Below are 12,803 nucleotides of genomic sequence, written 5' to 3' on the forward strand. Positions count from 1 at the left end.
CCTAACTCAACCCTAAAATGCCTGCCTCATTATTTTTAGGCTATGTCCCCTAGTCCCTGATTCCCCAACCATCAAAAATAGTTTATTTGTATCTATACTATCAGACATCTTGAAAACTTCGGTCAAATAGCCCCATAATCTTCAAAATGCCAGAGAAAGTCTTTTTGATTATTTTCTGTACTTGTACGTCATTTTAATGATCCAGGTACATAGATCCCTAAATCACTTTGGACCTTAAATGTTTCTAGCTTATCACCATTTGGAAATTACTGGATCTATCCTTCTTAGGTCCAAGGTATGACCTCAGAGTTGTCTGCATTTAAATCCATTTGCCACAGTCTTGTCCATTTTCTGAGCCTGTTAATACCTAGGTAATTGCTTACAATGCCATAGAACCGTAGAATTCTTACAGCGCAGATGGAGGCCATTCGGCCAATCGAGTCTGCACTGACCCTCTGAAAGAGCACCTTACCCCGTCCTATTCCCGTTACACCACCTAACCTGCACAGCTTTGAACACTAAGGGGCAATTTAGCTTGGCCAATCCACTTAACCCACGCATCTTTGTACGTCTATTTTTGTGTCTTTGGCAAATTTGGTTCTGTGGCTCTCTATCCCATCAGCTAAGTGAATAGTTGAGGCCTGAGTACAGATTCCTCTGGAACACCAAATCCCACCCTATAAACTTCAGTCTCCTAGGTCAGCAGCCTACATGGGGACTATGAATGGAAACTGAAGCACGGAGCCCTCGTGCTAGCACAGATTGTCACTGAAACTTTACCGAAAGGAACAGTTATGTTTTTAAACTAGTCTTTTGTTTTTAAACAGTTTGTGTATTTTGCTGGTCTGGCTGTGTATGTTGCTGTGTCCTTTTGCTTCCATGTATTCAAATTTAGCCGACATTCACTGATCTGGCAAGGTGTTAATTTTTGCATTCTGTGGTGACAAAATATAATCTCCAGTAAATTGATTACAGTCCTGGGGGTTCTATCTAAAAGACAGGGTGCAAATCAAGGCACTTATTTCAGTTGATATGAGATTGTCTGATTTCAGAAACTGGAGCCTGGCCTTGAGTAAATATTGGACAGCCTGCAAGATACACTTTTCAAGAAATGTGCCATTGTTTTGTTTTCTTTCATGGGACATGGGTGTAGCCGGCTGAGCCAGCATTTATTGCTCATCGTTAATTGCCCTTGAGAAGGTGGTGATGAGCTTCTTGAGTTCCAATCCATCTGGTGTAGTTACACACACTGCTGTTAGGAAGGATTTCCAGCATTTTGACCCAGCGACAGTGAAGGAACAGCGATATAGTTCCAAGTCAGGATGATGTGTGACTTTGAGGGGAACTTCCAGGTGGCGGTTTTCCCACGCAAATGCCGCCCTTGGCCTTCTAGGAGGTAGAGATTGCGGGTTTGGAAGGTGCTGTTAAATGATCATTGGTGCGGCCCTGCAGTGTATATGGTACTCACTGCTGCTACTGTAAGTCAGTGGTGGCGGGTGTGAATGCTGAAGGTGGTAGATGGGGTGCCAATCAAGCGGGCTGCTTTGCTCTGGGTGGTATCAAGTTTCTTGAGTGTTGTTGGAACTGCACTCTTCCAGGCACGTGGAGAGTATTCCACCACATGCCTGATTTTGAGCCTTGTAGATGGTGGCCAAGCTTTTTGGAGTCTGGAAGTGAGCTTCACACCATAGAGGTCCCAGCCTCTGACCTGCTCTTGTAGCTACAGTATTTATATGGCTGTTCCATTTAATTTTCTGCTCAATGGTAGCCCCCCAGGATGTTGATAGTGGGGGATTCAGCGTTGGAAATACCATTGAACATTAAAAAAAGATTGTTGGATTCTCTCTTGGTGGGCGGCAGGATGTCGCAGTGGTTATCACTGCTGCCTACGGCGCTGAGGACCCCGGTTCGATCCTGGCCCTGGGTCACTGTCTGTGTGGAGTTTGCACATTCTCCCCATGTCTGTGTGGGTCTCACCCCCACAACCCAAAGATTTGCAGCGTAGGTGGATTGACCACACTAAATTGGCCCTTAATTGGAAAAAAAAGTAATTGGGTACTCTAAATTTATTTTTTAAAAGATTCTCCTTTGTTGGAGATGGTCATTGCCTGGCACTTGTGCGACACAAATGTTACTTGCCACTTATCAGCCCAAGCTTGAGTGTTGTCCAGGAATTGTTGAATATGCACCTGGACTGCTTCAGTATCCGAGAGCTGCGAACAGGTTTCGGAATGTGGCGACTAGGTGCTTTTCACAGTAACTTCATTGCAGTGTTAATGTAACAATAAATTATTATGGTGCTGAACATTGTGCAGTCATCAACAAACATCCCCACTTCTGATCTTATGATGGAAGGAAGGTCATTGATGAAGCAGTTGACGGTCATTGGGCCTCGGACATTACCATGAGGAACTACTACAGTGATGCCCTGGAACTGAGATGACTGACTTCCAACAATCACAAACATCTTCCTTTGTGCTAGATATGACTCCAACCAATGGAGAGACTTCACCCTGATTTCCATTGACTCCAGTTTTGCTCAGGTTCCTTGCTGCCATACTTGATCAAATGCTGCCTTGATGTCAGGGCAGTCACTCGCGCCTCATCACTGGAGTTCAGTTCTGGTCCTGTTTGGACGATGGCTGTAATGAGTTGAGGAGCTGAGTTATCCTGGCGGAACCCAAACTGAGCGTCAGTGAGCAGGTTATTGCAGGCTATCACACGGAGTGAATCAAATTGGCTGAGGATTGGCATCTGTGATGCTGGGAACCTCAGGAGGAGGCCGAGATGGATAATCCACTCGGCACCTCTGGCTGAAGGTGGTTGCAAATGCTTCAGTTTTGTCTTCATAACAGCACGGCGTAGATGAAAAAAAGATTCTAACTGCTACAAAGAGTGAATTAATTGTCTTGGATCACAAACCATTCCGTGAATGCACTGTTTCTGGTAGTGTCCTCTTCTGTGCTCATGTGTGTTGTATCTCCAGGTCATACGAGGGAATCCTTTACAAGAGGGGCGCTTTGCTGAAAGCTTGGAAATCACGTTGGTTCGTACTTGATAAAACCAAACATCAGGTAACACTTCACCAGTCTGTTTAATCCTGTCTTGTTTCACAGTATCAGTGACTCACTCCATCCTGTCTTTTCACAGCAGGGTCATGTAATGTCCCAGATGAATGGTTCAATCACAGCCTGGGCAGAGGGTTCCAACATCAAACATGTTACACCTCTGTTCAAAAAAGAAGTGAGGGATAAACCTGGTAATGAATTCTCATTTGGAGAATTATGGGTCAGTAAGGGACAGTCGGCATGAATTTGTTAAAGGCAAATCATATTTGACCTAATTCAGTTCTTTGAAATAACAGTAAGGATTGATGAAGGTAGAGCAGCGAATCAATATCCGAGTTCAGAACACATTTTATAAAATACCATGTAACAGAGTTATTTGGAAATTAGAAGCACACGGTATTAAAGAAATGGTTATCTTTGGATGCCAGATGGGCTAAGAGGAGGCAGACAGTGGTAAATGAATGAATGTTTTTCTAACCAGAGAGAAGTATGTAGTGGATGCTCCGGGGATCACTAATAAGACCATTGGTTTTCTTGTTATGGTTTGGACTTGCACATAGGAAGTACAATCTTGAAGTTTGCTGGTGAACCAAAATTTGACATTGTATTATATAATGAGCATTCTGGTAGCAGACATCTAGCAGAGAACATAGACGGGTGAATTGGGCAAACCATGGCAGATACAATTTGAAGTGATGCATTTTGGGAGGAACAACATGGAGCAGCAGGCAGCATAATCTAAATGATCCAATTTTGAGGGGAAATGCAAGAACAGAGGGACCTGGGGTAACATAAATATTTGAAGGCAGCATAGCAAGTTGATGAGCCAGTCTATGGGATACTTGGGGGAGGCAGTATCGTGGAGGTATTGTCACTAGACTAGCAATCCAGAGACTCAGTAATGTTCTGGAGATGCAGGTTTGAACCCCATCGCAGCAGGTGGTCAAATCTGAATTCAACAATAATCTGGAAAGCAAAGTCTAATGATGACCATGAAACCATAGTCGATTTTAAGATCCCATCTGGTTCATTAATGTCCTTTAGGGAAGCAAATTTGCGATCCTTACCTGGTCTGGCCTACAGGTGACTCCAGATCCACAGCAAGATGGTTGACTCTTAAAGGCCCTCTGAAATAGTCCAGCAAACCATTCAGTTCAAGGGCAATTAGAGATGGGCATTAAATTCTGACCCAGACAGCGATGCCCACATCCCATGAATGACTTTTTAAAACTTTGTAAACGGGATATTGAATACAAAAACAAGAAGTCCTGCTAAAAATTTCCAAATCTCTAGTTACATCTTAACTGGAACATTATATACAATTGTGGACACTGCACTTCAGGGAGTATGTAAAGCCCCTGGGGAGGGTTCTCAGGATGGTACCAAGGATGAAAGGGATCAGTTCTGTGAGAGATTGGAGTAGATGTGATTGTCCTTCGAGCAGAGAATGTCAAGAGATCTAGCAGAGGTATTCAAAATTGAGAAGAATTGATGAGAGCAATTAGGGAAAACTGTTCCTTTTGAAAAGTGGGACAGTAACAAAAGGTCATAAATTGAAAATAATTGACAAGTGAAGCAGGGCAGGAATGAGAGTTCCTTAATACAGAGGGTTGGGAAGATTTGGAACGCCCAACCTGAAATGGTGATGGAATCTGTTTCCATGGGAACTTTCAAAATTCGACAGGTATATTTGAGGAAGACTAAATTTTGCAGGGTTGTGAGGAAAGGCTGGATAGTGGGACAAGATTGAACAAAAGAGCCAGCACAGACATAATGGGTTGGATGGCCTCCCTCTGTGTAAGATCCTATCAAACACAGCCAAGGTGGTGGGGTAGAACACAGCCAGCGTAGTGGGGTCAAACACAGCCAGCGTGGTGGGGTCAGACACACCAGGGTGGTGGGTTCAAACACAGCCAGGGTGGTAGGTTCAAACACACCAGGGTGGTGGGTTCAAACACACCAGGGTGGTGGGTTCAAACACAGCCAGGGTGGTGGGTTCAAACACAGCCAGGGTGGTGGGGTCAAACACAGCCAGGGTGGTGGGGTCAAACACAGCCAGGGTGGCGGGGTCAAACACAGCCAGTGTGGCAGGGTCAAACACAGCCAGGGTGGCGGGGTCAAACACAGCCAGTGTGGCGGGGTCAAACACAGCCAGGGTGGCGGGGTCAAACACAGCCAGGGTGGCGGGGTCAAACACAGCCAGGGTGGCGGGGTCAAACACAGCCAGGGTGGCGGGGTCAAACACAGCCAGGGTGGCGGGGTCAAACACAGCCAGGGTGGCGGGGTCAAACACAGCCAGGGTGGCGGGGTCAAACACAGCCAGGGTGGCGGGGTCAAACACAGCCAGGGTGGCGGGGTTGAACACAGCCAGAGTGGCGGATTCAAACACAGCCAGGGTGGTGGGGTCAAACACAGCCAGGGTGGCGGGGTCAAACACAGCCAGTGTGGCGGATTCAAACACAGCCAGGGTGGCGGGGTCAAACACAGCCAGTGTGGCGGGGTCAAACACAGCCAGGGTGGCGGATTCAAACACAGCCAGGGTGGCGGATTCAAACACAGCCAGGGTGGCGGATTCAAACACAGCCAGGGTGGCGGGGTCAAACACACCAGGGTGGCGGGGTCAAACACAGCCAGTGTGGCTGGGTCAAACACACCAGGGTGGTGGGGTCAAACACAGCCAGTGTGGCGGGGTCAAACACAGCCCAGATGGAGAATGCCTGCCCCAATCCCATCTCACTCTCACTAGAGGTTTGGCATGTGCGCCTCCTGAGATTCAATAGAGGAGAGAGGATGTGTACATACAAGGACTAGACTCAATGGTGCGCTGTTCGACTGGAAACATTCGAGAATTCTTGTGCTATCTTTTGCAGTTGAGATATTACGACAGTAAATCAGACACAGACATGAAGGGGATTGTGGATCTCACAGAGGTGGAATCTGTCACCCTGGGAACAGCAGCATTGGGAGCCCCCAAAAACATTGAGGACAAAGCCTTCTTTGATGTGAGTATATCAGCAGTCCCACAATTCTCAAATGTCACAATAATGGGCTCTGTGCAAACCAGAACTAACTGTTAAATATGTTACCTTGTAGCTGAAGACAACAAAAAGAGTTTACAACTTCTGTGCCCAAGACAGCCAGAGTGCTCAGCAGTGGATTGATAAAATACAGAGCTGCTTGTCTGATGCGTGAGCGATTGTACTGCAGGCATTGCCTGTGTACTTCTGGGTATAGAGCTCATCACCTGGATCTCTGTCACTAACGGACAACAACTGGAGTATCAAAAACACAAGAACCAGAGTATTACGGAGCCTTGTGATTTATCGGCCATTCAATTGCAGAGTCCAGACGAAATGAGGGGGGATGGTGATTGGATGTCTTGCTGTCCATATCCAGTATTGGTGTACTTGTGCATTTGTTGGTGATCTTCCGTTTAAGAATCAGCAGATGCTCGAAGAGTTGGTGGGAAGAGAGAGAGCTTGTTGCACACATCACCATGAAAGAAGGTTGCAAGTTAGAATGAGTATAAAGCAAAAGTTAAACCTTTAAACCCTTTCTTGCTCAGGGCCTTTCACACACAGTTTCCTCTACTCTTGTCTCTGAACTAATTCACGTGTTTAATTCCGTTGCCATTTCCAGTTGAACTTTTTGTGGCCAAAAGCCTGAGACTAAAGTTGATATTCTAGATCAGCAACCCATTGCCCAAATACCACCACCTAAAACAAAATGTTTCATCAAAATAGTTTAAAAGTTCCAGCAAAGCTTAATTCAAATCTATTGGATTCGCTGCCTGTTCTTGGAGAAAGGATGAGGGTTAGCAGTCAGCTATTTCAACTGCCTTTATTATAGACCTTGTGAAATGTCTTATAACTGCTGTTTGTAACCTCTGCACTCTCCTCACTGTGTGGTGTTGGTACAGAATCAGTGTAAGGCAGCAGAGGATCAAGCTAAATTAGTCATTAAGACATTGGATGGTGTGGGGCAGCAGCCCCAGAAAGAAAATCGTCAGCTCCTGAAAGGGGAACGTATAGAGGCTCTCACCTTGAACTGAACACTTTACAGAAAATATAGGCTAAAAAAAATAGGGATAGCCTACTGTTTACAAATTGATGTGGGAATAATTTTTGCTCAGGTCTGATTTTCGATGGGTCAGTACTGCTGCAGTAATCTGTAGCCAATTTTGTTGAGGAAAACGCAGCCACTTGCACTTGTCAACAAGAGAGGGTTAAAGGTACAGGGTTGTGTGTGGTTGTTCACTGAGCAGCTTCCAATGAGAGTATTAATGTTCCTTTAAAGTTACTAGAGCCCTTCAAACGAAGGGCAGCAGTAGGACAATGAGGGATGTGTTTGTGTGCTTAGTTCTATTTTAACTTATGCAATAAGGGGCAGGGTTTGGCAGGTGGTATATGTTCACTGTGTTTACAGAGGCAGTTGTGATGTTTGTGTGCAGTGGGGCTGGGCTGACCCATGCCATTCCCAAGACTGCTCACTCCCACACCCACCTTCTCTTGGGTCACGTTGAGAGAGGAGGTGAGGAGAAGCAGTTGGAAGTGGAGGGGAGTCCAACTCTCACGGGCAGCTGCACAGAAAAAACACAGCTGTGAGATTATTTTAACAGTGTTGTAGCTTTGATTCTACTGTTAGTGATGTATAGCTGTACATAGTTTAATCCTTGTTCTATTTATGCAACAGCTTCCTAGATATCAGTGTACAGGTTGAATGATATTTACAGATTGTGTATCCACATGTATTTGCTATCTATTCAATGTCAATGAGGCAGTAGTACACTGAGGGGAGTCTCTATATAGTGTCCATCGCCAACACACTGCAATTAGGACTTCATAAGCATGTCTGTTAAGCCTTGGACAGCGTAAGGATGCTAAAGCAGCAGGAAGCGGAGACTGTCACTAGTACTAGAGTTCAAAGTGGGGTGGTCAAAAGGTGATCATCTCTATCCCGTACTACAGCAAGTAGAATACTGATCATATCTTTGGCAGGCAGCCCATTGTCTCACACAACAAATCTGTCTCAAATGCAGAAAAGCCCATATTTTGGGGATGAATTGAATGAAACCGTTTGCTCCTGTGACTCAGACTAAGGTGTCAAGATTGCATTCAGATATGTCCAGGCTGTTTTAATATATGGTTTCCAGTTACAAATAGTAACGGCATCTTATCCTGTTGTTTAGTGTTAATATTGTGGTTGCCAATTTAGGAATATTGATACCGGAATCTATTTCACAAACTCATGCGCTCTCTTGCTGTCATTTGTTCACTGTCTGTCCAAATCGCACTTTGCCTTTGACTGTTTTGAACAGTTTCTGTAAATTTTGCAGCCCGCACTTGTTCTGTCTCATTGTCCTGTTTTACAGTATCCTAAGTTCTGTAATGTTGCCTTTAGCCTCTGTGCTGTCAGATCCCAGATCAAATTCTGTTGCATACACTGATTTTCAACTGTTAACTGCTAACATTTGCAGTTTAATGTTCCGACAACACCTAGACTAACCATGAAAGAGACATGAGTGATATTTTGCTGGGGCCTTACAGTTTTTGATTCTACAAGATTTCATTGTGGGAAAGATACTGCCCTTCAAACACAGGTGCATATTTCAACTTTGAAATGAAGCAATGTAGGCAAAGCCTCTTCCTGTTTTGGAAAGGGACTGATTACGCCTGATGTTCTCGATATCAGTGTTTGAATGTCTGCTACAGACTGAAAGAGTTGAATAATCTGCAAATGAAACCTGCTCCTAAATTAAGGAGTACTTCATTAAAGGTGGTGTGGTGGAGTGAATGTAAGTGACACTTCACTCCCTGTTAATAGACCTCCGTAATTACTGCTGAAGTGGCTGTCTCTGTAGCCTTGTTTCACTCACTCAGGCTGCATTGGTTGTTTCATGTGGAATGCACTAGGATAAAACCAATTCATGTTGAAAACACCCACAGGTCTGTCCAGTTAATGATATGCTTCTGAAGCATTCATCTGTATTTTATTATTGAGGTAGACAGGGCGAGCCTTAGGAAAATGGTGCCTTGGGTGAAATTGCACATGTGGCAACCACACTCCATTTCTGTCTCCCAGCTGACACCAAATCCACCTCCATCTGCTGCTGATGCATTTAGTCATCTGATCCACATTCCTGCTGGGGGTGCACATTGTTCTGCCTGTGGTAAAAACAAATCGGCAGCCCTCGGGACGTCATGAACGGGGTTTGGGGCGAGGGGGAAGATCAGTTCCAGCTAATTTCAGAGCAATTTGCTGCTTGAACTGCTGCATCTGATGTGTGTAAAAATATGTATATACATTTATATTACTGAATCAAAAGTGTTACCCACACAAGGCTGCCGAGCTGATGTGTATTTTCAGCATTTATAGTTTATTCCTTTTTTTTTTTAACCAAAATTCACCAGGATTTGCAAATCAGTCCCCACACCAAATTAGCAACTTCAGAGAATGATCAGGTCTAAGCAATATCAGGGGAGTTTCACTATCAACCCCTTCCCCACTGACCCTGTGGGTTAGCCAAGTGGGTTACTGCGCATAAGCAATGTGGGTTACTGCAGGTTAGCAACATGGGTTACAGGGCAGCGCAGTGGTTAGCACTGCTGGCTCATGACGCCGAGGACCCAGGTTTAATCTGGGCCCCGGGTCACTGTCCGTGTGGAATTTGCATTCTCCCGTCTGCATGGGTCTCACCCCTACAACCCAAAGATGTGCAGGGTAGGTGAATTGGTGACGCTAAATTGCACCTTAATTGGTAAGTAAAGAATTGGGTACACTAAATTTATTGTAAAAAAACAATGTGGGTTACTGCGGGTTAATAATGTGAGTTACTGTGGGTTAGCAAAGTGGGTTACTGCGGGTTAGCAAAGTGGGTTACTGCGGGTTAGCAAAGTGGGTTACTGCGGGTTAACAATGTGGGTTACTGCTGGTTAGCCAAGTGGGTTACTGCGGGTTAGCAAAGTGGGTTACTGTGGGTTAGCAAAGTGGGTTACCGCGGGTTAACAATGTGGGTTATTGCTGGTTAGCAAAGTGGGTTACTGCGGGTTAGCAAAGTGGGTTACTGCTGGTTAGCCAAGTGGGTTACTGCGGGTTAGCAAAGTGGGTTACTGTGGGTTAGCAAAGTGGGTTACTGCGGGTTAGCAAAGTGGGTTACTGCGGGTTAACAATGTGGGTTACTGCTGGTTAGCCAAGTGGGTTACTGCGGGTTAGCAAAGTGGGTTACTGTGGGTTAGCAAAGTGGGTTACTGCGGGTTAGCAAAGTGGATTACCGCGGGTTAGCAAAGTGGGTTACCGCGGGTTAACAATGTGGGTTATTGCTGGTTAGCAAAGTGGGTTACTGCGGGTTAACAATGTGGGTTACTGCGGGTTAGCAAAGTGGGTTACTGCGGGTTAACAATGTGGGTTACTGCTGGTTAGCAAAGTGGGTTACTGCGGGTTAGCAAAGTGGGTTACTGCGGGTTAGCAAAGTGAGTTACTGCGGGTTAGCAAAGCGGGTTACTGCGGGTTAGCAATGTGAGTTACTGCGGGTTAGCAAAGTGGGTTACTGCGGGTTAGCAAAGTGGGTTACCGTGGGTCAGCAAAGTGGATTACCGCGGGTTAGCACACTTACCACAGGTTAGCACTGAGAGTTGCCAACATGCAGGTAGGACCTTGGGTTCCACGTTTCTGTGAGCAAGTGTTTTCCCAATCTAATGTCACTTACGTTTAAATTAAGGTTTTTTTAAAAATGAAATGTTTAAGGGAAGGGAGTTCCTTTCACTCCAGTGACAAAATCTAGCCCATACTGGATCAATTATAACGAGGGCCAGATGCAGCCTAAAGTTTCCTTAATTCTGTCGAGTTAAAATCCCAGGACCATTTCATCATGGATTAGATACAAAGTAAAGCTGCTCCTGTACTATCACATCAAACACTCCGATGGTAGGTACAGTGCAACTTTCATACAAAGTAATGTTTATTCTACGTTTTTATAATGACAGGAATCCTAAGTTTCAGAAAAAGCACACCATTCACTAACCACCCCAGTATCACATTCCTATTTCCCACATCAGCTATTTGAGGCCGACTTGATTATTGGGTAATAGATTTTGGCTTGATTTTTGTTGTGGATTATATCCAGCTGGTACTAGACTGAGGAAACCCATTTCACTTGCAACCAGTAGAGGAGGATAGATGCAGCAGGATTGGTACTAAAAGTCTGACATGAAGGGGCTGTGCACTCATTTACATAATTTTGTGTAGTTGCCACAATTGATTTCTGCATTGTTTCTACTTGATGGTCGAGCGATGTGAAATCTGCAAAAATGGAGAAGTGATTGAGGCAAAGTGTGAACCTGCTGCCCAATGCCAGGATTTTAGCTGGTATCGTGGAAGCTTCACTGCTTCATAAGAAAGATCAGATACTTTGGGGAGAAGGAGTAATGAATATATCATAAAAATAGATATTTTCATACAACAACCTCATCCTACGTCTCCTCCAAGTGCATTCGGTATTTCCCCAACGCTCACCTGCATTCTGTTATGCTCAATCCAGATTGGGATTATCTCTCTTTGCCTATCCCCAGTGGCAGAAACACAGAGAATCATTTGAACACAAGTAGACCTGACTTGCAGCTCACTTTCCAAGGAGACCCTGTCTGTACTCCCCATTCATATGATCCAGGGAGATTCTGCCTCAAGCCCCTTTTCTCTTGAGAACTTGCTGAGAAGGTTAGAGAATACTGCAGCTACTTGACCAGCTAATAAACAGCAGAAACATGCAATACCCAATTAGCGATCGCAGTGATCATTGCTGTGCCCTTTTCTTGGTGAACATGAGAATGATTTCCGGATCTGACAGCAGGAAGGCAGGGCAGGCAAAGCAATTTCTTGCTCTACATTTTGTGTGAAAAAATTGTGGTAAATTGAGCCTTTTGTTGTGGATTTCTAAAATCCTCTGTTCAGGGCTGTGTTTAGTTTGAAGTGACAAATAATTTTGTTCCTTCCCACATTTAAATCTATTTTACTTTTGCCCTAAGCTTTTAACTTTGAAAATGCTTTTATTTGAAATATGAAGATAATTCTTTGTACATAGTCTCAATTTACAATTCCTGTATAAAGATGGGTTAGAGTCCAGATTGTAAAATACAATAACCATGTCAAGTTTGGGATTTCTATTAGAGTCTGAACATTGTGGTCACCATACAGAGTCCTGTATTGTGCTTAGACAAAGAGATAATTGAAATTTAATAAAATATATATTAAAATATTATTTTTGGAACCTTTTATTTAAACCAATATTGAGTGATCAGATGTCAGTCATGGGTCAGTTGGTTCATAAGATATAGGAGCAGAATTAGGCTATTTGGCCAATCAGGTCTGCTCCGCCATTCGATCATGGCTGATCTCATCCTGGCCTTAACTCCACCGTCCCGCCCGTTCTCCATAACCTTCAACCTATTACCAATTAAAAATTTGTCTAACTCCTCAATTTTACTCATTGTCCCAGCATCCACCACACTCTTGGGTAGCGAATTCCACAGATTCACAACCCTTTGGGAGAAATAGTTTCTCCTCAATTCTACTTTAAATTTGCTACCTCTCATCCTAAGAGTGTGACCTCTCGTTCTAGAATGCCTCAAGACGAGTAGCTCCTCCATGTCTATCCATAATTATTCATCCTGTATAACTCAATTTGGTAGATCTCTTGCCTGAGCCAAAGGTTGATGGGTGCAAGTCCCATTTCAGTGACTT

At 44.5% G+C, this 12,803-nt stretch overlaps 1 protein-coding gene across 8 annotated transcripts in view; it reads left to right on the forward strand.

Moving 5' to 3' along the window:
- sbf1 (SET binding factor 1) overlaps positions 1-12,321 on the forward strand; it is a 217,908-nt gene extending 205,587 nt beyond the window's left edge. For all 8 annotated transcript variants that reach the window (XM_072471256.1, XM_072471258.1, XM_072471259.1 and 5 more), the window contains 3 exons: positions 2,987-3,074; positions 5,939-6,070; positions 6,162-12,321. In XM_072471256.1, coding sequence (XP_072327357.1) covers positions 2,987-3,074; positions 5,939-6,070; positions 6,162-6,260 — 319 coding nt within the window. In that variant the 3' untranslated portion in view covers positions 6,261-12,321. The remainder of the gene's footprint in view (positions 1-2,986; positions 3,075-5,938; positions 6,071-6,161) is intronic.
- Positions 12,322-12,803: the final 482 nt, after the last annotated feature.

Source organism: Scyliorhinus torazame, chromosome 13, assembly GCF_047496885.1.
Source record: "Scyliorhinus torazame isolate Kashiwa2021f chromosome 13, sScyTor2.1, whole genome shotgun sequence".
In the NCBI taxonomy this organism is placed as follows: Eukaryota; Metazoa; Chordata; class Chondrichthyes; order Carcharhiniformes; family Scyliorhinidae; genus Scyliorhinus; species Scyliorhinus torazame.